This window comes from Stylophora pistillata, chromosome 9, assembly GCF_964205215.1.
Source record: "Stylophora pistillata chromosome 9, jaStyPist1.2, whole genome shotgun sequence".
Lineage (NCBI taxonomy): Eukaryota > Metazoa > Cnidaria > Anthozoa > Scleractinia > Pocilloporidae > Stylophora > Stylophora pistillata.
The window spans coordinates 7,605,125-7,633,002 of record NC_142527.1 but is presented as its reverse complement, the minus strand read 5'-3'; the positions used below and the strand labels follow the sequence as shown (position 1 = coordinate 7,633,002).

At 38.7% G+C, this 27,878-nt stretch overlaps 2 protein-coding genes, 1 non-coding gene and 1 pseudogene across 3 annotated transcripts; 2 read left to right on the top strand and 2 right to left on the bottom strand.

The window, feature by feature from the left end:
- Positions 1-1,183: 1,183 nt before the first annotated feature.
- Positions 1,184-3,505, top strand: LOC148723027 (uncharacterized). Its single transcript, XM_088734315.1, has 2 exons — positions 1,184-2,057; positions 2,703-3,505. Exons 1-2 carry the CDS (start codon positions 1,629-1,631, stop codon positions 2,880-2,882), a joined length of 609 nt encoding a protein of 202 aa, XP_088590441.1. The 5' UTR covers positions 1,184-1,628; the 3' UTR covers positions 2,883-3,505.
- An 8,925-nt stretch (positions 3,506-12,430) lies between these two features.
- Positions 12,431-13,033, bottom strand: LOC111343722 (uncharacterized). The gene has a single exon (XM_022950905.2). The coding sequence runs from the start codon at positions 13,031-13,033 to the stop codon at positions 12,431-12,433; it is 603 nt and encodes a 200-aa protein (XP_022806640.2).
- A 1,375-nt stretch (positions 13,034-14,408) lies between these two features.
- LOC111343723 (uncharacterized) lies at positions 14,409-14,871 on the bottom strand (annotated as a pseudogene).
- An 8,398-nt stretch (positions 14,872-23,269) lies between these two features.
- LOC111343724 (uncharacterized) lies at positions 23,270-27,497 on the top strand. Its single transcript, XR_015992055.1, has 7 exons — positions 23,270-23,770; positions 24,156-24,307; positions 24,585-24,651; positions 24,850-25,026; positions 25,641-25,728; positions 26,053-26,543; positions 26,858-27,497. It is a non-coding gene; the product is annotated as an uncharacterized LOC111343724 (transcript).
- Positions 27,498-27,878: the final 381 nt, after the last annotated feature.

The window sequence follows — 27,878 nt, the reverse complement described above, 5'->3', positions numbered from 1 at the left end:
GGACTACTTTTAAGAATACCGTTCGTGAATCTTCATTGAAGGATTTTTCATCTGGCAAAATAAACTTGGTCGTGATCGTCATAGTGCTACTGGCCGTTTTCATCTTAGCAATTGCAGTCGTATTCGGTATATTGTTCTTTCGGCGACACCATGGTCATAAAAACCAAGGCAAGTCTCTTGCATCATTTGCCTCTTTGTTTTTGTTTTGTTTTGTTTTGTTGTTGTTGTTGTTTTTTTTTTGTTGGGTTTTCTTTTTTAGTTGGTTTGTTTGTTTTTCATCTTTTCGTAATTTGTTTTTGCTTTTGCCCCTTTGTTATTGCTTTTCAATTATTGTGTAACCTTCTTTATCTCCCTTTTCAGTATAACTATAATTACATTTCTATATAGTCAAATAGTTTTTGATGCCTTCGGCTTATTTCGAAGACCTAGAATGTTAAAGAGTTTCCCCACGTTTTTCAAGTTTGTCGATTTCCTGTGTTCATGCGTCTTATATAACCGAATGAGCTCCTGTAACGTCTACAGTTTTCTAATCAATGTCAGTAAATATGGTAAGCATGTGAATAAAACCTTAACATATTTGGCAAAAGCCTTCCTAAGAAATTAGGAAAATTAACTGAGCTAAGGGGAGCCAAACAATGTACCTCAGAAGATCCATTCCCCCTCATGTTATACCACGGTAGGGGATGGAGGGATAGAGCTGTAGATGGGAGGGTGGTTTATAACTCTTGGCTCGCTATTAACATGCCATTTATTCCTTTTTTTCCCGACGGCCACGACAGTAATGATATGTTCAATCATGACAACAGCATTACGGCAAGTAGTATACAATAGAATAAGTTCATCTTAAGTACTCCTTTAAAAGTTTTTAATAAACTCATCATATCTTATTCATCTCTATTTTAAACATGGAAAGGCATATGTCTATAAACAAATTATTCGCAAAACTTACTTTCCGTGAGAAACATTTTGAGTGATGGCAAAACAGCCTCCATATGGCTTAGGATTCAATGACACAAACAAAGTATTTTGAGGTATACATAGTGGTAATGATACTTATATAATGATAATTGCAATATTTTCCATCGTCTAGATAACATATTTTTTCCTTTCCAAACCTCATTTTCTGTCCGGCCATTCTTCTCCTCCCCCCCCCCCCCCCTCCTCCCCCTTTCTCAATGGAAAATTTGACTGTTATTTGATTCAATGCATCTTATTTGCTTTAAAGTATACATGTAATTCGATATCATTAACTGTATGTTGGTTTTTTTTTCCTGAAATCTCCGTTTGAGGACAAAATACGACGCTACGCTAAAACAAAAGCGCAAAAATTTAAGCTATATGAATATATCCTGTTAAATCATAGTCCTATTAACAACAGTATTTCAGCCATATGAGAGATAATTATCATTTTGCCTTATAGACCATCTTCAGATCACTTTCACGATCGGGTTACTTGCACCTATGAGGTGCCGCCGAGTTCCAAACTGCAATCTATTGATCCTGTACATGTCCAGCAAGCACAGAGCTCCACCGAGCTCACTGTACACTTAACCCTTTCACAAACAGAATCTGGGCAGGCCACCTACGAGACAGGGAGCGACTGCAAAAATGAGAGCGGGTATGATGACATGGATGAGACTAATGGAGAGTCAAGGTCAGGATGCGAGGGATGTTCAGAAATTCAGGAACGAGAACGAGAAAAAGCGATGATGGTTGGTGGTAAGAAAGGAATAGAGCAGCCACCCACTTTGTGCGACGAAAAAAAAGAAAACAAGGATAATGTTTACGCTGTAGTTCAGAACGAAAGAAAAGGCAAGGTCAATTCTGAAGCAACTGTTCTCAAACCATCTCAAAGCCGCCCTCAGGATGGAACAAGTGGGTTGCCTGTGAACAAGGCATCAGAAGTCCATTGTATTGGTCGTTCATCACATCAAACTGATTCAGGGCTCGACAACAACGCAAAGGCTCCAAAGAGCGAGACACCTCAGGCTGACGGGAACAATGAATACTTGTACGCCGCTGTTGACATGACAACGAAAAAGAAGAAACCGCCACAGGTATTACATTTAACAAATTCCGACAATAGTTTTTTATATGTTGTTTTGTTCTGTTTTGTTTTGTTGATGTTGTTGTTGCTTTTTAAAAGAACACCTGTTTCGTTCCTTGTGTCGTTTAATTTATGGAGAAAAATCTTCATACATTTATTTACTTCTTCGATTTAGAAAATATATTGATGATAGTAAAGCGCGCAGCTGGAACACGGCGGCTGGACTTATTTTTGATTATCTAAAGGGTTCTCTGAAAACTGCATATGTATATCAAAACTAACAAACAAAAGAACAAAAAAAGACAAACCAAAACCAATTACAAGTAATAGAAAGTAAAAGCTTACGCGAAAACCAAAAAGGGCAAGACTAATTCTTTTAGCTGATTATATTCCTCTGTAGACTTTAGTGGTCCATCCTCTTCCTCTTCCTCTTCCTCCTCCTCTTTCTTCTTCTTCCTCTTCTTCTTCTTCTTCTTCTTCTTCCTTTATTCTTCTCCTTTTTATTATTTTGAAAATCATTAATTTATTGTTGCTATTATTTATTTTTTGCTCATTAGTTACTATGTTGCTAACGTTACTCTGTGACACTGGTTTCACGTATTGCCTATATGGTATACATGTAATTATATTTCTTCGTTTAATGTTTGATACCTAGATGCCCCCTCCATACCGTGGACTTCTCTATGCAGATCTGGTCCATACCCGAGAAAATAGCGCAAAGCCTCTTCAAGAGCAATCCCAAACAGTGTACGCCCAGATTGATCACGTGAAGACAGCAAACGTGGAGATATCACAGCAGAATTTGAAGGAAACAAAAGAAGGGGGGCATAAGTGAACTCTGCTCGTTTCCGATTCTAGAAATGATTTAGTGATAAACATAAAAATTAACTCAAAATTTAAAGAAAAATTATTAGAATTCGCAAAAATTTTTTTCAGAAATAGTCATCAGTAATCATTTGTTTTGTCATTACAAGAACAAACTAATTTTACAAAATTAACTTCAGTGGATAGAAGCATGATGATTGTATCAACATTAACTGTTGTGTACCAGATTACTTAGCATGTTTCACTTTAAGTAACATGGAAAACCGAAAAAAAAAAACATTAATACCTACTAGCGATAATTTTGTATGGACATAAGTTAAAAAAACGGAGCTCTGTACATAGGCGTACAGAAGAAAAACATTTCAAAAGTTCAACGAACCCTCGTGCGTTGTGCATTTTTCAAGTGGTGTATTTTTCTTTTTCAAATCTCTTGGCAAAGTATAAAACTTTGAATTATGTCCTAACCTACCAATAAGTCATGAATTCCCGAGGTCTGATGGCATTGAATTAAACTGCAGCATCAAAACTGCAGCATCAAATTGTAGTACTCGTTTCAACATTTATATACTTAGAATGGTCTACGATAGAAAACAAAAAAGCAAAAGCAATGAATAAATAAACAGTTTGATTTAACTAATGGGATTGATCCTAGTAACCAAAATGACACAACTATCTGAGCTTTGAGACAAGCACCTCTCCTCCAAAGTAACTTTTTGTGTAAAGAACATCTCCAGAAACATTGGCTTGGTTAACACGTAGGTAAATCGTCTGGTTTTCGTGAGGAGATTAATTACGGCCGGCTGTGCGCCAATTGAAACTTTCATAGAAATCCTTAAAAGGAACAAAAGTAAGCGAAAGGAAAACTCCACAATTTTCGAAAACAACAAGTTTTGCGTCTTTTAAAAACCACGGCTTCTTGGCTTATGTAGTTGTTTGAAACTAGCACAAGGCAATTTGGTTCTGACTGCCTGAAAGCATGACACCTAGCCAACACAAGGTCCACGCATGCGCAAACGTTTGAAGTCTGTGTTCACTCGGTTGTGCTTCGTGAGCCACTTTTATTTTTATCTTAGTTGCCAAGATTTGTCGTCAGCAGTGATTTAAACTTAATCATAGGCGCAACAACATGGAGTTAATTTGTTAATTACATAGCCACAACTAAAAAACTTCCCAGTGCATCGATAGCGGACTTTCTCACGAAGCTTATGACCGAAAAAGGATGTGCGGAATCGTGTAGCAGTTGATAGCGACAGCATATCGAGTTATTGTGATAAGAATCGATCCCACTCGTTCTATGAATGGTAAGGCACCAAAGGTAATTGTTCATAACTGGCATCAATAGATAATTCATTAATGGATGAATAAACCCGAACCTGACTCGGTTTACCCATCGATGTGAACGATGACGATTCTTGATCACCAGTGTGGGTCATAGACAGTTTTGTCTGTGCCGTTTCCTTTTGGAAGTCAGATTTTCATTTTTCCTATTGTGACGAACAAAATTAAACAATACCTTCATAAACACCTTTTTTCCTTTTTCCTTGACCTAGTTTCCTTCTCGAGGGCCCAGTGGGATTAACCATTAGTCAGAAAGCGGCAACAAAATGAACTGTTGGGCGTAAAAAATTGAAAGTGTTTAACCGTTAGTCGTAAAAAAAAAAGTTTACCATGAAAATTTTCTGGTAATCCAAAGGACGGAAGACTAGAAGAAATTAACTGCTTGCCGCGAAACAGCTAAAACTTCAACCGTAAGCAATAAAAGCCATCACCCCGTTGCGACCATACCGTTTCCACTCTGTGGCTAATTAACTGTTTCCTCAAAATTGACGCCGTGGCATTTTCCATACGTTATCGTCAGCAGTCGGCAAGAATTATAAATCGAGGAAAATACATGTAGGAAACATACTTGTTGGAAGTGAAGAACGTCAAGGTTTGGTGGAGCCGCGTCAAAGCACTTCCTTAATCAGTTCAAAGCGTGACACAGCAAATCAGAAATCCCGTTGAGTAGTAAGACGTGGGTCATCGCAACGCATTGCTGGATTAAATAGTTTAGCGACACACAGATTATTCGTCAAGTTTGGGGAGCGGGCAAGTCGAAATCATGTTCATTCGACAAAATCTGTCCGGTATTTGATACGAAACATATGACGATTTGTGTTGCGCTCTATCGTATATTAATTAAAATACTCTTATCATAACAATCAACACACCTCGGTGAGGAATGCAATGACTTTTGTTAGATTGACCTAGCACGCTGCGCTTATTTTTCTTACTCGCTGTGGATCTGCCTCTGGTTACCTGACTCAGTGAGTGAATCTCAAGAGGAATTTCAAACACCATTTTGTACAATCTTTCTTTAAAAAAAAGTCACAGACCCAATTACTTTCGAAATCTTAGGGAAAGAAATGTAAATAAAATGCAATTGAATAAATGGTAAATGCTTTGCGTTACTTAATTGAAGAAATCAAGGAGCTCGCATTCAGTCACACGGCGAAAAGTGCTCCAAATCCCTGAATCTAGCTTACTTGTAACTATCTTACCCGAACGAAAAATTATGCATGTTCCTTTTTTTTTTTTTTTTTTTTTTTTTTCTTTATGGTTTGTTTGAGTCAGGTGTCATCATCGCTGATGCGATAGTCAGGTGGAAATCCAATTTACACGCAAAGTGACGGAATCACGTCCATATACATAAACTCATGAGCTAATAGGGTTAAATTTTTCTTTACTTTGCTAGAATATTCTTGTCTTAAGCAATGCCAAACTCAAACGTTTTGGACTTACATTTGTCTTGTCATCTTTGATGTTTTGATCTTTCTCGTTACACTGAGTTCCGCTCCTTCAGATCATTTGAAATGACGCCGCCCAGACATTACGCTGATGTTCGATTTTGATAAAGCGAATATTCGAGAAAAAGGTCGCTTAAATTTCGGTTTCTCACTTCAAGTAAACTTGTCTTAGACAAGAAAGGATGAGCTTTGCGTCGTTTTTAGGACCGATCACGATGACAATTGTTATTTTTCAGTCTGCAGGAGGTAAGGTTTCTAATGTACGAATTCCTATGGCGTGTAACAAAACGTCATATACGTGATATAAACAGTGGAATTCCTGATTCTTTTGTTGTATAGTACTTTGGGGAAATGTGGACTTCGTAATTTCTTGTCTTCGCATATCTCGTTCACTCTCTGTTTCCCTTTGAGTTACTTCGTTGTGTGGCTCAGGGAAAACAGAGCAACCCTTGTGCAACCCAGACAACCAGTTGCCTTAAGCATCTCTTTGTCGAGTCCCCTTAACGAGAGCGAGAGGGGAACATAATGGAATTCAGAGTAAGCTAAGGTCTTGAATAGCGGATTATATCATATATATATTTTTTCTGTTTCAACCAGTGACTTAATGTCAGTGATGAAAAATAACTAATGAAATGAATTGTGTAACCAGTAACTAGTTAAACGTATAACGAATACTAAACAAGGAATTTATTTTAGATGGAAAGAAGCAGTGCTCCTGTTAAACCTTTCATAGCAGTGATTCAAAAATAGCGTGGGCGCAAGAACTTAGATACAAGAACAAAATTCTGGTGGTGTTAGAAAAAGAACGGGAGTGGGAAGTCATTAAAAATAGAATTCAAAATCGAGAGGAGAGTACATCTGGTGAGTGGTACATTGGTCAGGGGAAAACTTTTAAAGCAGGGAAATGGACTTGCGTCAGTGGTGAACCACTGACGATTGACAAATGGCAGGGCTCTAATCCTAAATAGGATGACTCTTACACGGTCATTCATAGAGATGATCCACCCGGATCATTGAACGCCATCAAAGGTGACGTACAAAGGGGATGGATTTTCGAGGAGAAAACAGATACAGTTGTTTATGCATTTAAGCTTAATTCATTGCGCGCCATTAGCCAATCTGAAGCTCCAGCTTCAAAGTAGGAACGCTCGCTACCATCACGTTTCACTTCCTTATCCAATTTAAACTCCCAATCCACAGTATAGTGGTCTTGAGAGAATATACCCTTGAAATCGCCAGGATGCCATTGTGATATGGGGAAGAAGAAGACAAAAAGAGAAAAATGGAGCGCTATCAATAGACTCGCTTATATTGTTGCAATTAATCAAAAATTAAATGAAAATTAGATGGAAGTGCTTCACTAGCGTGAACACAAAAAATGAGTGCATTGTCACTGTTTGGTCTAAGGGGGTACGTTAAGCGGCCAAAATATGTAGCCCTTATGTGTAAAAGTTCAAAAATTTTAACCGTTAATCGTATAAAGCGTTAACCTTAAAAAAAAAAAAAAGGTTTCGGGTGACAACAATGAAAAATATTGACCGTTAGCCGTAAATTGGCCAAAATTATAACCGTTACCCGTAGAAGACCTGGCATCATTGAAACCCTCTTTTAAGAAAGCACCCAAGTTTTTTTTTCGCACACCTTTAAAGGACTCACTTGGCAGAAGCGGAAAGAATGCGCTTACTTTAGGAGTCTGCATTAAGAGAGACTCATGGAGTCAATACTCCTCAAATCCTGTGCTTGATAAGTTTACATTGCAGTTGTTTTAATCTTTCTTTCTTGAACAGAGCTAACCGTCTCCCGGTTAGCTCAATGGATAGAGTGCTGGACTGTTGTGCGGGAGGTCGAGGGTTCGAGCCCCGGCCGGACCAACACTCAGGGTGTTAAAATAATTGAGAAGAATATGCTCCTTTTCTATAACATCAAGAAATGGTTAGATATTCTAGTCTTCTCGAATAGAGACGAATAAATGGAGGTCTCGTCTCCTGCAGGATTCCCGTCTCTGCATTGTTAGGGGCAGGAGATGTTAATTTCCCAGGCACGAAACTACTGTGTGATGGATGTCCTCCCCTGGGGTCGGGATGGGTGGGTTAGTAAACCAGCTTTCCAGAGTCAGTCGTAGAAAATAGTCAGTGCTGTAGGTTAGGCATTGCGCAGAGTCTCAGTCAATGTTGTGGTTGGTAAGTCGATGGTGTTCAGCAATGTGATTGCTGATATCGCCTTTCCTCGTCGCCCGTCTGTGTTCAGTCTTGTTGTGAGGTTTCTGCCAGTCTCACCGATGTAGGAGGCTTGGCAGTCGGAACAATTGATCTTATAAATCGTTCCCTGTCTGTTCCTCGGTTCGTCTTTGTCTTTAACGTTAGTCTTTAACTGACGTAGTGTGGTGATGGGTTTATGGGCGACGCGGATATTGAAAGGGTATTAAGATGCGCGAGATGTTTTCAGACACAACGACAAGTCATTACGGACGACAGTTTACAGGAAACCCACACACACCGACAGATTACTAGACGAGTCATCCTCCAACCCTACATCACACAAAGCCACAACTATCAGAACTCTAACACGACGCGCACAACTAGTATGCGACTCGACAGACAGCTTATCCGACGAGAACAAATACCTTCACCGTGTTTTTACGAAAAACAACTACAACAACGACTTCATCCGACGAAACACTATCCGACCCACTACCACTACCGAAACAAACGACACCGCAACCCCTACGACTACAGCAACCATACCATAAATAAAAGGCATGTATGAAATCAGGGAACGATTTATAAGACCAAATGTTCCGACTGCCAAGCATCCTACATCGGTGAGACTGGCAGAAATCTCACAACAAGACTGACTAAACACAGACGGGTGACGAGGAAAGGCGATGTCAGCAATCTCATTGCTGAACACCATCGACTTACCAACCACAACATTGACTGGGACTCTGCGCAATGCCTAACCTACAGCACTGACTATTTCAACGACTGACTCTGGAAAGCTGGTTTACTAACTTAGAACAGACTCCCCTAAACAGGTGTCAACAACTACCCGCTCCATACAAACGACTCATTCACGACATAAACATCACAAACGACCGAAAAAGAACGACCTAACTTTACCGACAGATCGAAACAGACCAATCACGACCGACTTACGTCACTTGAGTCTTACAGCCAATAACATCACGGCAAAACCAACCGATCATTTCACACAAACTGGAATAAGAACATTCTACTGACAACAATCATTCACTTGACTCTGATGATGACTTCCACACAGGTTGTCGAAACGTCAGTCACTACCACCGACAACAGTCCTTCTCAGGACTACACTCACCCGGACGATCAGACTACACCTTCACATGTTACCACCGGGTTCAAACCATTTACTGCAAAATGGTTTATAAAGGTAATTATCTGAGCGGTTATAATGCATCCAAAACTAATCGCAGTTCAATGTATAATTATTTTTTAGGAGCCACAAGCTATTATTTCACTATTTCATAAAATACTAATAGAGAGATAGAAACAAGAATGAAAACAAAGGAAAATTAAGCGTCTCCTTTAGTGATCTAAAGCTAAAAGAAAAGCTGACAATAAAAGTTATCAGTAAATGAGCGACGATGATGGTGATGATAATGATGACAATAAAGGTGTTGATGGTGATGATAATGATGACGATGATGGTGGTGATCATCTTCTACCTAGCTAACTGTCAAGTTACTGGTTGTAATTGTTAGCTTCATTAAGACTTGCAGTAAGGTTTGACACCAAAAATTTAACTGAGTAAAACATTTCCCTTTTTTTGTTGATTATTAAAAAAGCTTGAGAAAACGCCTTTGCAATTTCTTTCATTTTAGATGGACATAAGCTTTTTTCGTTGTAACTGTCTAGGTTATATATTAGTAACGCTTCTGTCAGATCGTATTTCGGAACCTCGTGCGTCCTTTCTAGTAGTCTGATCTGTCTGTACAGTCTAAGTTTGCGTTCTTGAACTTTATTGTGTTCGTTGGGAAGTCTTTGGATCTTGCGTATATAACTACTCAGGCGTACAGAGAGGACAATCGGTAAGCACGTGTTTCTACCTTTCTTAGTTTCATTTCGTCGGTTTATTTCTAGCTAAGTAGTTTTGCCGTTTCTTGCGTTCGTGTTTTCATCACATCCAATTATTGTTCGGCTTTTTCCTTTCATGTCGTTTAGACTAGATTTTTTCGCTTGTGCTCTAGTTTGACGGTTTTGAGCATTGGTACATTGTAATAAAGACATTGGAAATCGACACGAAGTTCATTGCTCTTAATCAGTGCTTCGACGTCCTTATTTCTAATTCTGAACTTGCGGTTACCGCGCCTGGAGTCAGTTACATTCGTGTTATAGCTTTTATAACAAGACAAACAAAAGGCGAGGCCAAAACCACAGGGTAACTGTTAATATAACAGCAAAACCCTTGTGAAGATGGAAACAGAGCGAGAATGGGAATTCACCAAGAATGAGATTCAAAACCGAGTAGGCAGTAAATTTGGTGAATGGTTTAAAGGCTTGGAGCGAAATTTCACAACAAGGAAATGGAATTGGATCAATGGTAAACCTCTGACTTTTGTCAAGTGGCAGAGCTCAAATCCTGACCAAAGCGACTTAAATAGCTCAGTTTAAGAAAGAAAAAAAATTACAAAATGTTTTAAAAGAAGGCTAAGTATGGCTGAAATAGTGTTTTGAGAGTAGCTGGAATAATGAATAGCGAGAGTTGTAACAATCGGGAATTTCCCAGCAGACAGTTGAAGTTTTTTCGTGCTCAGAATCTTGATTTCCTTTTTCGTTTACTTCGAATGAATTTCTGTCGTTTCTGTTTTCTGAATCTCTTTTTTTTTTTCAGAGATAGCATTCTTCGTGTAACTGTCAAAAAAAGGGTAATCGCTTTTGGGCAAAACCAAGAGAAAGCCCGGGTCAAAGAATCGATAGCATAAGATTTTGACGAAGCGTAAAAGTGTAACCTGGCCCTTCCGCCAATTTCAATGTACCTCTTTATAACTATATCTTTCACGATTTTATAACCGTTTTTTTACAAGTACTTGGGAAAGTAACTAGAAAGACAATAAAACATGTTAATGTCAGAGTATACGAGTAGGGTCAGTGACTACCCAATTTTTACCCCCGTTTTTTCTATTTTTATTTTATTTCTTTTCCCAATAAGTGTTGCTGACGGGCCAGGGATCCTCCACTACCACTTTACCAGTTGTTACAAACATTGGTGACCACATGAATGACAAAAACTGCTTCACCCTTTGTATGACAATCGCTATCTTAGCAGGATTGTTGTTGATATCATTAATCATCCTTGCTGTGGTTTTGATACTGCTACGGAAGAAACAAAGGAAAATAGGTAATTGATTTTATTGGCATTCCATTTAAAAAATTTACTTTAATTTTAGCTCTCTCTATTATCCTGGTCATCTAGGGGCAGACTTGATTGAAAAAAGAATCAAATCAAACGGACAAGTGTGCCAAATGTAAAGTGTGCCAAATGATGAGTTTAGGATAAGAAAAACACGAGTTGTGGCAAATAATTAAGAAAAAGCGAAAAAAAACAAAAAAAAAAGAAAACTCTTTTTGTCTTAGTGTCCTGTAGTTGAATACTATGCTGCCTTGTAGGACCGACTGTTACTGCAAAAATAACATTTAAAGAAATTATTAGATTCTATGCCAAATCGGGATAAAATTGAGCAATCCAGACGGGCTAAAAGAAAATACTCTATAATAACTTTAGGTAAGCGGAGGGTCTTAATGGTTTGATGGCTTTTATACGGCTGACGGTGAAAATTATTCCATCATCGTCACCAGAAATTGTTTTTAAGGTTAACATTTTTTACGACTATGTGTCAAAACTTTTCAATTTAAAATTTTTAAATGTTCTGATTTTTTGGGGGTTTGTAGCTGCCATTAAAACGCTGCGGCCGGCTAAACCAACGTACATGTCGTTTGTAGTCAGGCTTCAACTTTTCCATTAGCCCAAACCTTAACTCTTCCAAGAAAATAAAAGTAGTGTCTGCTTGTTTGTTTGTTTGTTTTTCTTGCTTGTTTTTTTTGTTCATTATTACTATTATTATTATTATTATTATTATTACTATTATTATTATTATTATTATTATTATTATGCAGTACACACTTCTGAATGCTTCAGATTACAAATAAAATTGATATATCGAGCCATAGGCGTAGCCTATTCAATCGTCACTACTACATAGATAAAAGCTAAACTTTGAAAAAAATTGTGTGCCCCTAGACCCTAAAAGGAAATAAATGTTCGATCAACCTATTAAAACCACGCTTGAACCTAGCTTCGTCAAGGAACTTAGTCCTATAGGACGTTAAAAGCTCAGACACAAATAAACCTAAGAGTTCTAAAATGGTATACCCATAGACCCTAAAATGGAGATAAATTTTTAAAACCTATACTTAAAACTAACGTCGTTGGAAGAACTTAGTCCGATAGGACCTTGAAAGTCCTGTCAATGTTAAGGGAGCTAGAGACTACAGCTCTCTACATGTTCCTTAGCACTTAGTGACATCGACCTCTTCCAACAGTTGGCGTATCCTTTCCTTGACCGTTCGCGAGCTCCCTCCAAATGCGTCTAATATGATGTGATGCTGCTCAATCTTGTACTCTGGGCATCTCCTTCTTAATTCGTACCGCAGCGGGGCGTACTTGTTCGTCTTCCCTGCACATTACCACATATACGGCACTTCACATCCTCACTCGTGCGATTCCCTGTCTTTTTTCATCCCTCTGCTTTCAGTTCCTCAACATCTCTTTCCTTGGCAGCAGTCTTCAACCACATCCCAATCTTCTTCACAGGTGCTTCGAAATCGTTCGCTACACATGTGACCAATGGTTGGGGATGCACCAGAGATAAGTTGAGCCCAAACTCAGATGCATATTTCTTGGCATCGTTCACCATTGATCGCCGGCCTATCTCTTCTGATCTCTCCTCAAACCGCCTTACTACCTCCATAGCGGGATATTCATTAGTACAGAGTACTGCAGCCTTAACCTTAACTTGCTTGTCCTCTCGTTCAAAACTCTTCAGCCCACGGCCCCCAAGCCCCCTCGGTAGATATACTAGGACTGTAGACCCAAGAGGGTGCTTAACCCCATTCTCAACGATAACCTTTCTCGCTTTTCTGTCCAGCCTCTTGAGTTCCGCCATGGGCCAGCACTGGGTGTGCATCAAGTAGCTTAGCACCGGCATCACAAACTGATTGGAAGCCTGCACCTTGTTGTAGTCTGAGAGCGGGCTAATCCATATCAAGGATAGACGTTGTAAATAAGTCTTGCCTGCGATCTGGAGACTGAGATTATCATTTTGTTTAGTGCTTTCCATAACTCCAAAGAACTTGTAATAGGATCCCTCATCCAAACCCTTGATAACCTCCCTCTCGCCGTCCCAAACACTCACTGTCTCCTTCGATTCCAATGTTCCTCTTTTCACATGGGCCACTAAGCACTTTCTTTCGTTCCACTCAAGTCCTATGTCCTTCATCGCTCCTCTCTCAACAACCATAACGCTCCTTAGCTTCTCTCTTGACGCTGCAAAGACCTTTAAATCATCTATATAAATAAGATGAGTTACAACCAGTCTGATAGACTGAGATAATTTTGTAGCCTTCAGTCGCTTTCAACATCCACGAGACCGGGTTCATGCATACCGTATAGAGCCTGGCACAAAGGGCGACACCCTGCGAAAGTCCCCTCCTAAAGGCTATCACCTCCGATGTCTTCATGCCTTGGGCTGTGCGCACTAATATTCCGGTGTTCCAGCTGGCACTAAGCTTGTGAGCGACCTTGCAAAGCCATGTTGGGAACCTATGAATCGTAGACATCTCCATTCGCCATCCATGATCCACACTGTCATAGGCTTTCCGTACGTCCATCCATGCCATGCTCACGTTGCGCTTCCCACGCTGACTATCCTGACCAACCATTCTATCGACCAACAAGTTATCACCAGTTCAGCTACACCCTTCCTTCGCACCACGTTGACCTCCCTACATGAGATCGGACTTCTTGAGGTGCTCATCTATGAGTTCCAGGAGACATGACGTGTACTACTTGAGGATTGTGTTCAAGCACATTATTGGTTTGGTGTTATCGCTTAAGAACTGGTTTGGGAATCAGCGAAGTTTTCCCCTGCGTAAACCAAAGTGGGACGATATATACACCCCCTTATTATTATTAATATTAATTATTATCACTATTATTATTATTATTATTATTGTTATTAGTGGGTATTGACTGGAACCGCATCATGCGGCTACAGCCAAACATGCTAGCTGATGTTTGGCTGTGTAGCCGCGTGATGCGGTTCCAGTCAATACCCACTAATTGACCCTTGCTCACCGTAGAGTCTCTTGTAGCTCAGTGGTTAGAGCATCCGACTAGATCACGGAGGGTCGTGGGTTCAAATCCCATCTGGAAACTCGATTTTTAAAAAAATTGTTTATTTTCATCTTTACATGCTCACTTTGGAGGCTGGTTGGCTGCATGTGATGCTTTAATGCATGTGATACTTTAATGTGACAGCGTGATGCTGTTAGTGAGCTTCTATGCGCTAGCAGATATATTGTTATTATCATTATTATCATTATTATTATTATTATTATTATCATCATCTCTGATTCTTCTTGATTCTTCTGTCCTTACACCATTAGCGCCGGATCCAATCCAGGTTTTGAGGCTCCAATGGGTAGTCATGGTCGTCATTCGATCGATAGAACTTTTCAGAGGATGTGGCTTGATCCGAGGAGGGTGATCTTTTGAAGTTCTGTGATGTTAATTTTTCCTGATATCTTGTCAATGTGTTTTTCAATACCTTTCTTGACTACTCCAAGTACCCCGATGACAACAGGCACTGTTAGTGTTTTCAATCCCCACATTTTCGTAATCTCAATTTCCAGATCTTTATATTTGGACAGTTTCTCTGCTACTTTTACTGATGTATTTCGGTCGAAGGGGATTCCCATATCTATCAGCATGTATGTCCTTTCTTGCTTATCTTTAATAATAATGTCAGGTTTATTAGCTTTGATCGTTTTATCGGTGTGTACTTGCATATCCCAGAGAATGGTAGTTTTTTTCAATTTCCGTAACAGTTTCTGGTTGGTGCTCGTACCACTTATCATTTGTTTTGATGTTGTAATGCTTTAAGATCTTCCAGTGCATGTCAGTTGCGGCGTTGTTATTCTTTTTGATGTATTCGGTTTTGGCTAACTCCAGGTATCCGGATAGAAAGTGGTCGATGCTTTTCATCATACCTATTACATAACCGGTAGAGTGGACTAGTGCCGTCTTTTATGATTTTATGGTGGTATAGTCTGGTAGCTAAACCTTGGTCTTCAGCTCCTATTATTTTACTGAAGACTTAAGAGTCTTCAGTTTCAGCTTTCAATCCTGTTCCTTTCAGCCAATTATTTGTTTCCTTAAAGTCCACATCTGCCTCCATGATTTTCGACAGATATTGTCCGTGCATTGCTTTGCTTTCCAACTTCTGTTTGATGTGGTCTAGCGCTTGTGATTTGGCACGTTGTTTAACTCTCTTGGCTAGCTTGGTAACTGACTCTTTGTTCTTTCTTGCTATCTCCTTGACATTTATTTCTTGAGTTTTTCAGCGTATTTTCTTTATTATTACGGATAATAATAGTATTTTATCTTATTTAAGGAATGAAACTGTAATAAAGTAAGTAGTTCCTATTTCACTTGTTTTTATTTCAATCATTCATTCAGTCTGATGTAAATCCAGTAAGGCTAAGTGTATTGCTAAAACGTGTCATGATTCAGAACAAGAGATTATATACTGTTTGCATATTCTTGTTCAGACGTTATACGTTTTTTCTGCTGCACCTATTTTTGATATTCGATTGGCTTGATTCAAGGGAGCAACAAAGACCTTTGGATCGTATGGGAAGATAGAAAACTTCTTAGTGCTCTTAAAAATGACAAAAGCCAGGTAGCTGATAGTTCCTTAAAGGACATTGGGCAACAGCTTATATGATATCACAGTTTTGTGCTAATATAATACCATATTTACTTGCCGCGAAGAAGAATTGTGCAGCTAAATCTCTTCTCGGACGTGTGAAAAATCGACTTTTTATAACGAAACCCGCCTATCTCCACTAAAACGGGACCGACGCTCTGCGTGCCGTCAAGCTACTTTGCTGACGAGATTGACGGGAGATGAAAATAATAGCTGCTAATGTGGGATAAATTGGTCACAAAGTGACGCTTTTATTTCACCCGACATCAAGAACAATGATATAATAAACATCACGCAATCTCTTAAGCAAAGATGGGGTTAAATATCGGCCACCGCCACAAGAATGTGGCAACCCCACCAAGACGACCGCAGAGCTTGTAGATCAACGGTAACAAACCTAATAGAACAAACCTAATAGAACCGTGACGATGCGATAAAGCTGTGTAAATGAGATAAGCGGACGCGGGCACAGCCCAAGCAACGTAATAACGATTAAAGCAATCTGGAAAGCATATCATTATCCAGATTGAGGAAAAAGTACAGACAACGGAACCGAATAAAATGGCTGTAGTCGTTAAGCTTTCGAGAATGAACCGACAGCCCAATGCCTGACTCCATTCATCCCGAACGCAATCTTGTATTAAATGTCCTCCAGCGGGGCCATTCAAGGGGAAATCACAGCTATCACTCAAGGTACACAGCTTCAGAGTTCCCCTCGGCAACCATTCTCAAGCATAGCCATAGCTCTCGGTTCTAGAGTCAACCCAAATATCAAAGTAAAAGTTTTGGGTAATGAATATGTTGATTTTGGTGGTTTCCTTTCATTGTCCCCTAATATCGATCGTTATTCCCTGTCCTTAACGCCCTAAAGTAGGTCGTCTAATCAGCCCCAGCTGACACTAGAACCTAGCCAGCTACCTAAGTGGATTCATAACCTCAATCAGTGGTTATCAGCCTTCAATACTTAGTGTTGCCTTTTTATACGTATTTGGCTTTTACAGTAAAGAAAATTGAAAAAAGACGAACAAACAAACAAGCAAAATAAAGGAAAAAAACCGGTTTTACGGAGGAAAACGAGGAAGTTTCTTTCATATGGTGACAACCAGTAGCACAGACAGAAAATAATACTCTCCAGTATGTCATTCCAGATCATATTGATCTCTTCTAGGATAGCTTGAGACCCTCAGACTCGTCTTCTGCATGAATGGTTTTGTTTAGACGTAGTTACATATGATACCGAAAACAAATCTCTTTCTATGTTCCCTTCTGCCTGATCACAGAAATTAATAAGATAACAAGGCTAAGATACTTGATATAGGTTATTGTAATGCGCAGCACAGCAGGTTTTGTCAAAGACAAGCCCATCGATGCAGAAATCGCGATTTCTCCTATGAATTTAACATCATAGGAAATGTAAAGATTATATAAAGGCGAATGGGTTTTCATTCAATTTGTATAGATATCATAATTATTCATTAGACTTAGTAATAAATAGGGTGTGCTGCTTGTTTTTAGTTGTTTGAACTTATGTTTGAATGTCTTCCTGTTGGCAGTCATTTTATTCCCATTTTCATGTAGATGCGATGGCTAACCTGGATCCACACTGTATGATTGTGAATACATGAAAATCGTACATGTGAACTGCGGTTAAAGAAATGAATATAAAAGGGATATTCGCCGTAATTAGTGAGCACCACTAGCAGTAGTGAAATTAAGGCCTGAAAGGTCTAAGGTTGTACAGGATTTGAATCCATGACCTGAATCCTTTTCCTGTTTTCCTTTTCTTTATGTGTTTGCTGTCACTCTACAGGAATCAACATCACTTTCAAGAGAGTTTGCCGCTGAATGCTTTAAGTGTAGGTGTCCAGTTGCTTTGTTTTGCGGCGAGAAATGGAAGAGAGAATGGAAGAAACCGAAATTAATCGTTTGTCTAACGGGAAGGTGTATATACCGCGCTGTGTTCAGAGACAATGATGGTAATTACACAAATAAAGAAATTAGAATTACACAATATTAATCTTATCAAAGAAGGAATGAAGAATACGCAATAAAAAAGGTCCATTTTTTTCATTTCTTTTTTCCCTACACTCATTTTCCACTCTGACGCATCTTGACTGTGAAATGCAACTGAACTTTTTTCAGATTTCTGAAGACGATGGTTCCCGAACGTGCACTCCCTTGTGAAATCAACTGAAGAAGTCAAAGAAAACAGTGGCATTGATTATGTGAATCAAATACTTGTTCCTGAGTATGTTAAGTGCCACTGCCGGTAGGAGCGGTCCACTCGACTTGCCGTCCACAAAAAAATTTCCTTAATTTTTTTACTGTGAAAAGGGTTTAGGACACATGTTCAAAAATAGTTTGTTTGTTTTCCAACTCTCTTTTTTTTCTCACCACAAGCGAAAATAGACTTTTGGCCAGACCAGAAGTGTAGACAATGATCGAAAGTGTAAATTTCACATCTTTTGTCGAGCGCGCTACGACTGTAATAGTGTAGTTCACGGAATTCTCTTTTGCTTCAAGTTTTAAGCTATATTCAGTCAGTTCACAAACAAAAATATGGGAACTTCACTTGAAATCTTACTCATACCAGCGTGATCAAAAGAGACCCTTCCCTTCGACCTTAATTTGCATATCAAAAATTAGCCAACTTAAAAAAAAGAATTCTTAAAATGCAGGCCTAAATCGGGCTAAAAAAGCATAACGGAGAATATATTATACACCAATGAGATCACCGATTGCTTCAAACCTACGAGTATATCTCTAGCTTTCATCCCCCATCATCTTAAAAACAACCCAAATCAATGTCTTTACTTAATCACGCCCGTGTCAAAGCTAATTGTCATAATTCTGAAAGATGACCAAGATATGTCTTTGACTGTTCAAACTCGGTCCTTTTATCTTCTACGTAAAGTATTTTAGGTTTTCATAACGGTTGGATAGTAAATAAATCGCGAGTTTCCCTAAAACGTTGCATAAACATGATCAGTCATAACGCTTAAATAACTTACAAAGTAAACAATGGAGATCGGAAGGCGCTTCCTCGATAATTTTCCTTGAATCAGGTCAAGAGCCACGTAAAGAGTGGAGAAGATCAATACTAAAGAATCCAATTTGGCATTATGGTCATTGCAGACATACTGTGTAGCTTAAAAGGACAAACAAACAAGTTAAAATACATGTACGTTACGGTGTTATTTACAAAACAACCTTTAATAAGAATTCTTGCAATTTCTACCGAAGTTTAGCACACGGAATGCAGTCCACAGGCCCTCCTTCCTGAACATTTGCTGCTATCACTAGAGGTCTTATGTTGTTACAGTCCACAACGTTCTTGAGGGACAAGCTCAATCTTTCCCTGCGACCAAACCCGGCTTGGTATATTGCGTGACGTGATTATGGTAACTAGTCCATTTGTTCCATGACTTGCATTTTTTTGCGGGTATGTAAATTGTAACTAAAAAGTAGTTGATGTAACGAATTAGAACCGAGAGTTATGAGTGGACTGAGGTAAAGAAATTGGGGATGGTATTTGAGCTGACATTGGTCAACCCCCCTCCCCCCTTGTTCCATATTTTTGAGGGTGTGAAGGTCCTGGCAGGTCTCGATCCAGCCCCCTCGCTATAGCTAAGTCTGTCACTCACCTGTTTGTTTAGCGGAGAGGAGAGGGTCTTTAGTTATTGATATGTTTTGAGAAATTTATCGCACAAAAATGTCTACGTGTCTCACGGAACGCAAAAATTGTAGTGCCTGCGGGTATTTAAGAGTTTCAGCCCCAATATCTCTCTTGGAATGCTAGCATCATAGGACGACGTATCAAGGCATTTGAAGTACTACCATCTGAAAAAAAATCACCAGAAATGAATGGCTAACGAAGAGCCAGGTTCAAAGCTTCTTCTCGAGGCTTTCTGCTTTGAAAGGAAGAAAAGACACAGTCCTGTAAGATCCAGAGCAGAATGCAAACGACGACGACGACGGAAGTCTCATCGATGAAGAAAACGGTTACCTTGAACATGAAGCAAGGAAAAAGGATGTAGCGGATGTTATTTCCGAAATCAGACTTGCTCATCCAGTATTATCATGGGCACAATATTTGCGAACATGTTAAAAATGACACGTTAGAGAAGTTTAAAGTCACCACGCTGAGTAAAATTTGTGCCTTTGTTGACAATTCTTTCGAAGACAGAGATTTGAAGGCCATCTTACTCAAGAAACTGAGTGACATTGTTACGAATGCACATTTTTCCAAGAAATTTAGAAAGGCTATCTCTAACTCTGTGCTTTATTCAATTTCACGACTTTCGATCGTTACATTAACTAGTTTTCAGGTGTTTTAAATACGGAGATAAGTTACATTCGCAGTGGGGATAGTTAGTGGAAAAACCTGTCACTATTTATCGCCAGCGGGGAATTACGTGGTTTTTAGGGGAAGCAAAGTGGGGATAAGTTGTCGCCAGCAGAATTTAAAGGGGGACCGACGAAAATTAACTGCTGTTACTGATTAAAAAAAGCCGATTTATTGACGGTGAACGATGTGGGTTGAAACTTAAAAGTAATAAATAAATACAAAATTACAACAATTGATTAAGTAAAGGGGATAGGAAACAATTACACCGAGCCAACTTGAAACGACAATACTTACATTGTTACAATTACCGCAAAACTGCGCTTGACAAAAAAACACTGTCCGAAGACGAAATAAAGAATAAAGGAACCGTTTGAAAGCGAACATTCCGCATGCGAAGATTGTAAAGTGTGGGTTATACGAATATCAGAAAGCCCTAGGGCGGGTTTAGGTGGAATTTTTTGTAATACTATCAAAATCCTCCGATTTCCCCCTTTACCCCTCCCAGATTATAATTACCGGTCCCTAGCTTCGACTGATTTCATCGCGAAATGCATCATACATTGAAAACAAAAGTATGGAGACAAAGAAAGTTAGCATTGTTATAAAGGGAAATGTAGAGGGGATTGCCATCGTTTCGCCAGTATTCTCGGCTTGGATATCTTTATCATGAACAAATTACCTCCAAGCTGAGAGGTATGTTACGCTGACGTTCGGACAATCGAAAAGTCTGAAGTACCATATCTACGAAAATATTTTTACACTCATATTCCTGGACTTTATATTCATGTACTAACAGAGGTGTATTTTGTTACCAACATTTGCGTCACATGACATGTCAATTAATTAGCATAATCACGCAACGCAGTATTTGCCCAGCTGGTTTTGATAGTCGCAGGAAAAGATTAAGTTTGTCGCGCAAGAACGTTGAGGACTGCAACAACATAAGATCTCTAGTGATAGCAGAAATTTTTTAGGAAGGAGGGCCTGTGGACTGCATTCCGTGTGCTAAACCTCGGTAGAAACTGCAATAATTCTTGCAAAAGGTTGTTTTGTAAATAACACAGTAACGTACATGTATTTTAACTTGTTTGTGTGTCCTTTTAAGCTACACAGTATGTCTGCAATGACCATAATGCCAAATTGGATTCTTTAATATTGATCTTTTCCACTCTGTACGTGGCTCTTGACCTGATTCAAGAAAGATTATCGAGGACGCGCCTTCCGATCGCCTTTGTTTGCTTTGTAAGTCATGCAAGCGTTACGTTTGATCATGTTTATGCAACGTTTTAGGGCAACTCGCGATTTATTTACTATCCAACCGTTATGAAAACCTAAAATACTTTACGTAGAAGATAAAAGAATCAAGTTTGAACAGTCAAAGACATATCTTGGTCATCTTTCAGAATTATGCAAATTAGCTTTTGACACATGCGTGATTATGTAAAGACATTGATTTGCGCTGTTTTTAAGATAATGGTGGATGAAAGCTAGATAGATGACCGCAGGTTTGAAGCAATCGGTGACCTCATTGTTGTATAATGTATCCTCCGTTATGCTTTTTTAGCCCGATTTGGGCCTGCAGTTTGAGAATTATTTCTTTTAAATTGGCTAATTTTTGATATGCAAATTAAGGTCGAAGTGAAGGGTCTCTTCTGATCACGCTGGTATGAATAGGATTTCAAGTGAAGTTTCCATATTTTGTCTGTGAACTGACTGAATATAGTTTACAACTTTAAGCAAGAGAAAACTCCGTGAAGTACACTATCATAGTCGCAGCGCCCTCGACAACAGCTGTGAAAATTACTCTTTCGATCTTTGTCTACATGGGTGGTCTAGCCAAAAGTCAATTTTTGCTTGTGGCGAGGCAAAAAAAGAGAATTGGAAAACAAACACGCTATTTTTAAAACATGTGTCCTAAACCCTTTTGATATGAAAAAGATTAAGGAAAATTTTTTTGGACAGGAAGTCGAGAGGACCGCTGTTAGCGGGAGTGGCACTTAATGTTTAAGTGGATTGTTCTTAAGAGTGCTTGTCGGTAAAAATCAGACAAATTCTTAATTTCGCGGCAAGGGTGAAAAATTCGATCTCGCTCATATTCTTATGGTAGATAGGCTAGGGCATGACAAAAACTACGGGATAGTCTTTTAATACAAAATATCCTTTTATTTAAAAGTTATATACAAATTACCAAATTCCGTTAAAATCGTCATTCGACGTGCCATTTTATTAAACAGGTTTGAGAGCCTCGAATGCAAAACCACATTATTCTTCCGTCTTTAAAACACTCAAATATTTTTTTTTTTCATTGTTTAAATGTAGACTGGGTTGGTTTGGGGGAAATGCTGCGTTATTTTTTTGAAGCAAAATAATTAAATTTCGAAGACATGTATTTCATTTACTTAAATGTACTTTGAAAAAATAACTGCTTTTCATCATGTGCGAAACCTTCAAATGGATTAAGCTTCTTGTGGTTGAATCGCCTAAGGATGGTCTACAGATTCCTGTACAAATTTCTCTGGGAAAATGATTGAGAGCGACGCGAGAGCTTTTCAAAGTACGTTAAAAATGCAAATATTTGCAATTGGCGTTAAATTTCAATTGACGGGTTAACTGCATCCTCGGAGACCCGGGGGCTGAATTGATTTCAAGTTAGGGCCGAAGAGCCCCTGGGGACATTATCTTACAAGACCAGTTCCAAACGGTCGCAGTCGTTCTGGCATCTGATTGGTGCCAGAAAATATTTGTGTTTTTCTGCCCAATCAGAGTGAAGTATGCTTTAGAGTCCTTTCGTGTGTCTTAACACGGAGATATACAAGAAGGTCAGTTGCTCGCCATGTTTGTTTGGGCCGTGCGACGAAGCTTCGCTCGAGGTGAAAAGTTTCAGTCTCAGCAAACAATTTAAGAGAAATCGATCAGGTATTGACCGCGAAAATCTTACCGGAAATTATCCTGAATACTTCGCAGGTATCACAAGGGAACGTGTTTTAAAGTTTGCGAGGTTAATCGTATAAAGCGTAATGGTTGCAGGCGTTAAATATGTTGCTTTAAACATTAGACGAGATGTAAGCTTAAATCTCTCTAGATTTCTCGTAGAATTTGTTGGGACTGAAACTTTGCCAATCCCGCGAAGTTATTTCGTCGCAACTGGCTCTAGATCTCACGCTTACGTAGCTTTCTGTGCGCGCTAAAATATCTCCTTTGGCTAGTTGGGTAGGTCAGGTTCAGGATTATTTACGATAATGAATAATCCGAGTGAAAATATTTCAGACCGTTGTCGAGTATGCTCTTTCGTTTTCATCAACATTAAGAGAAAAAGAAATCATAATGGGGAGTTTTTGAAAATATTTGAAGAAGTTTTCAATCAGAAGGTTCTACCAGACGATGGTCTTCCTCGTGCAGTTTGCGACTCTTGTCACTATAGAATTCAAACTTCATGGAAACGGAATTATAAGCTTAAGTCTTCGGCTGTCATCCCTGCCGAAGCATCTCTGAAGAGGACACATCCCCTTTCTCCACTAACATCGAGTGAAGAGGACAAGCAAACGGCCTCCAATTTCAACAAAAAGAAGGGCTTTCGAATCCCATTCGAAAATTTGCCAATAAGGCCAAAGCCACCATCCTTGGTAGTGTCAGATACCAACAAAGAGGCATCGGTAAAAATTTCCCGGGAGCAGAGTACCCAAACAAGAAAATCGAATTGTTGCTGTTTCCAAGTTTCTACTAAAGGAACATCTGTCGAGGTATGCACAGATGCGATACAACCTATGTTGAACAAAAAGAAAAGCTAAGCGTGGAAACTTTTGTTTATTAGATGTGGGTAGATGACCCTGTACTAACCTGACATTTTACAAAGTGTGTCATTATAGTACCTCAATAAATAGCCAGATATAAAACAGTTGCCACTACAATACAATAATCTGTGTTTTCATTGGAAAATGAGAGAAATAGCTAATACAAATGCAGACACGCCCCTGAATCAAAATGCAGCCTTGAAAAATTGATAAAAACTTAATACCAGCCCTGCCTACAGACATGTACATTTCCAATAAGATTTATGGTTAATTTCCTTTTTGAATGTTTCCATAAATAATGTATTTAATAACCTTACCCATCTTTCACATTCAGATTATTGCTCATTACTCCCAAAAAACCATTTGAAAGGAACTGCCAACAAATTTGCAAAGCTTGGGGATTGCTCTTTGCAAGGCTGGGACCACATCAGCTTTTGCTTCGGCAGCTTTTAAATCCAAACAGTTGCGCAAGGCACTGATACCGCAGTTCAAAATATATGAACTTCATATATTTCATTGTACCTGATTTATCACTTTCACGGGTTTATTACGAATCGACTTAACGGCCTGCTCCCAGTTGGCTTGCTAGCTCAATTGGTAAGAGCACTGCACTAGTATCGCAGAGGTCAGTGGTTCGAATCCCGTACAGGCCTGATTTTTTTCAGGTCTGATTTTCGCTATTGCTTAAATAGCGCTATCTACTGCGAGGATTGTGCATCATACGTAAAATTGTTTTGTTTACAATAAATTGTTCTTATCCTAGCAATGTGAAGGATGATTATCACATGCTGGAACTTAAAATATTGCTAAGTTTAAAATATGGCTTAACTGTAGGTTCAAAATTATCTCATTGATCAATGGAGAGCATCTCAGCTAGTCACTGCTAATCAGCTAGTCATAGCATCTCAGCTAGTCAGCATCTCACCAGCGTCACTGGAAGGTGACAGATTCCAAAAAGGATGGTATGCCTTTGTCACTGCCTAGAAATCAATCATGCACACAATTTGGACTCATTTTCAATCATTTAGGGTTTCATTCGACTTCAGAAGCTAGGCATGTGCATGAGTAGGGAGAGCACTAATAGAAAGATCAAAGAGGCTGCAAAATACTACCAGAAGAAATTCAAGTCATGGAGAGCTTCCATAGAAATGGCAAGAAACACACCAACCTCAGAGTCCTCAATTTCATCTCAAAATCAACAACAGGTACAGTTTTAACTAGATTATAATTAAATACCTTTGTAATAAATAATACTATTTGATTGCTATGTACATGAATTTTTCTTACCAGTATTTTGATTAAAATTAATAGAGAAAACATATTTCTGAATCAAGGTTTTGCAAAATAGTCCCTTGTAATTAAATTGCTTGAATAAACTCAAAGAAGTTGAAGAGTTCATAATCATGCTTGAATAATTAAGAATTTTTCAGCAAAAAAATTATGAGCAATGCTCATAGTGCCAAAAATTCCTCTTTTCTACACAACGTCCTTATTTAGCGATCAACAGCAGGTGCACATACCCAAGTTGTTGTTGTCGTTGTTTTTTTTTTTTTTTTGTTAATAAATTTACACCTGTCTGTGATTTAGTCACTGTCTCTTTGGGACCATTTTGCAAGATCTAGCTCTTTCAAGTGTCATGGGACATTTACTTTGTGGTCCATGTTATTCATCAATAAATGATGTTTTCAGGTTAAAAGTTTCAACCAAGGTTTAACATCCATTTCTTTTGACTCTTAGCCCCATAATTATTTGTGAATTAGGCAAAATCAGTTGAAAATAAAATGAGTGTAAAAGGTAATGGTATATGTCCTCCATGCAGGGTTCAGCTGTTTCTCAGACTCATATAACTATTCCTTATGAAAAGAGAGTGACGATGAATGGCCCTCGCGATCAAGTTTATTTCAGTGGTGAGTAGAAAAAAATGTCAATGATGTTCTCAGACACACATCATAACATTATTTCAAACAATGTCACTGATGCAGATGAGACTTGAACATTACATATTAAAAATTAGATGCCCCTTCCCAGTTAAACTAACTGTGACACAAATGCTCTCTCATTGATACACCACTGCATGTCACCTTTACTCAACTTACTTGTTGCTATCTACTTCCATAATATATTTTCTCAGGCTAACTTGTACTTTATCTACAATCTCTGAAAAGCATGTCACATCTAGAATACATTAAAAAACTTTCTTATTGGAAGTTTTTTTTTTGTTATTATACTAGTTGATCCTAGCAGTGCTTTATCAGTATCAGAGTACACTGATAGCTGCAGTGATTCATCAGAAATATCGTTATCTGAGGCAGAAGAAGGGGAAACAGTCATGATGGAAAACCTGGAGATAACTTCAGACAGCAACAGTGAGTTTCCCATTGATTATGGATTAAATGGAGACAACCTTGACTGGCAGAGAAGGCCATCCATCTATTCTTCACACATGGGCACTGAGTCTATCCATTGGTTTAATGTGCTCTGTTACAAGAACAGAGTTAGCTGCTGGGATTTGGATTATAGTAAGCCAATAAGACCTGTCCTGGATTTACCTAATTCAAGCTTCCTTCCCTCACTCGTGGAACATTCAAATCTACGTGCAGACTACATTATTTTGGTGTTGCGTATTCTGGTTAAACACTGCAACTACTTTAAACAGTTTTCAAGACTTGTTCCGGGTCATATCCCTCACCAATTCAGCAAAGAGATGAGAAAAGAAACTCACGTAGGAATTCATAAGAATATTAGTTACAAACAAGTTCATCCATAAATGAAATGAACAAAACTGCCAGAAGTCCACTGTACTTGTTCATCAACAACAATTAAAGGGAGTTTCTGCATTACATGATTCTATCACTTACTGTTTAGGAGTAATAGTTTAAGACTTTCAATGTTCTTGATGTTAAAATACATATTAAAAGTTGCATTTTAACTATGAAAAAATCAAATAGTTCTCGTATCATTTCTCATTATTGCTTTCTGGCATTGCTATACACTGTTTAAATTTATTTACCAAGCAGTTTTTTTATTATTCAACAGATGCACCTTAGCCTCCTTAGCCATGAAATGCTTGAAATCTTACAGCACTGCAACATGGAATATGTGCCAAAGACCAAAGAGGCCAATACAGATAACCACTACAAGATCCTCCACAAAGTCGCATTTGGTGGTGACCATTTAACAGTTGAACGTGGTATTAGTGCCACTGCAGCAGTTTCTGACTCAGACACCCCTTTTGAAAGGCTTGAAGGACTTATCTTGAAGCATGAGGACTTTCATTGTGAAATGAATGTGCTCCAGGTTGGTTTTTATTGCAGTAACCTTTTCCAGCTTTATTATTAAATCCTGGTGAAAAACTTGCAGAGATATTACTTTCTGCAAGAGCTACTATTAGACAACATGTTAACATAACAACCAAACTGGAGGTGAATAGTCACCAGGCCATGAAGGGGCCCAGTAAATATCCAGTAAATTGTTTAGTATGTACCACAAAGATACCAAAAAAGAGGTTTATTACTCTATACTGAAAAATAGTCAGAAATGAAACTCTTGACATGAGATTTTGTCTCATCAGCTGCTAAGTGAATAGTACTTGCTATTCACTTCAGAACGTTTCAGCTGTAAACAGTCAAAAATTATTTTGCTGCTACAAATCAAATTTCTGCCACCCAACCTATAGACTTGGTGCTGTTTGTTTATCATGCTGTACCCAGGCACGTTGTTTCATCTTAAATGCAAACTGAACAGAAAAGATGTTGATGAGAAGGTGAACAAATCTTATCATGGATGTGAGTTATTCTTTAGTACAGTTCTAGATGGGTATGTGGTTTATGCCGCCATCGAGTATTTTCCCACAGCTGCAATTTAAAGACCAAATCTATGGGCAACCTTACTGAACTTTATACCAATGGCTCCTTTAGGAGTCATCAAGTTAGAAAAAGTTATATGCTTTTGAAGCATTTCCATGTAATGCCAAGAAAATAACAACTTGCATCATATAGGAATGTTCTGAAACTCCTGAGAGACCAATACATGTTTTAAAGTAACTATCTTCGTTTCG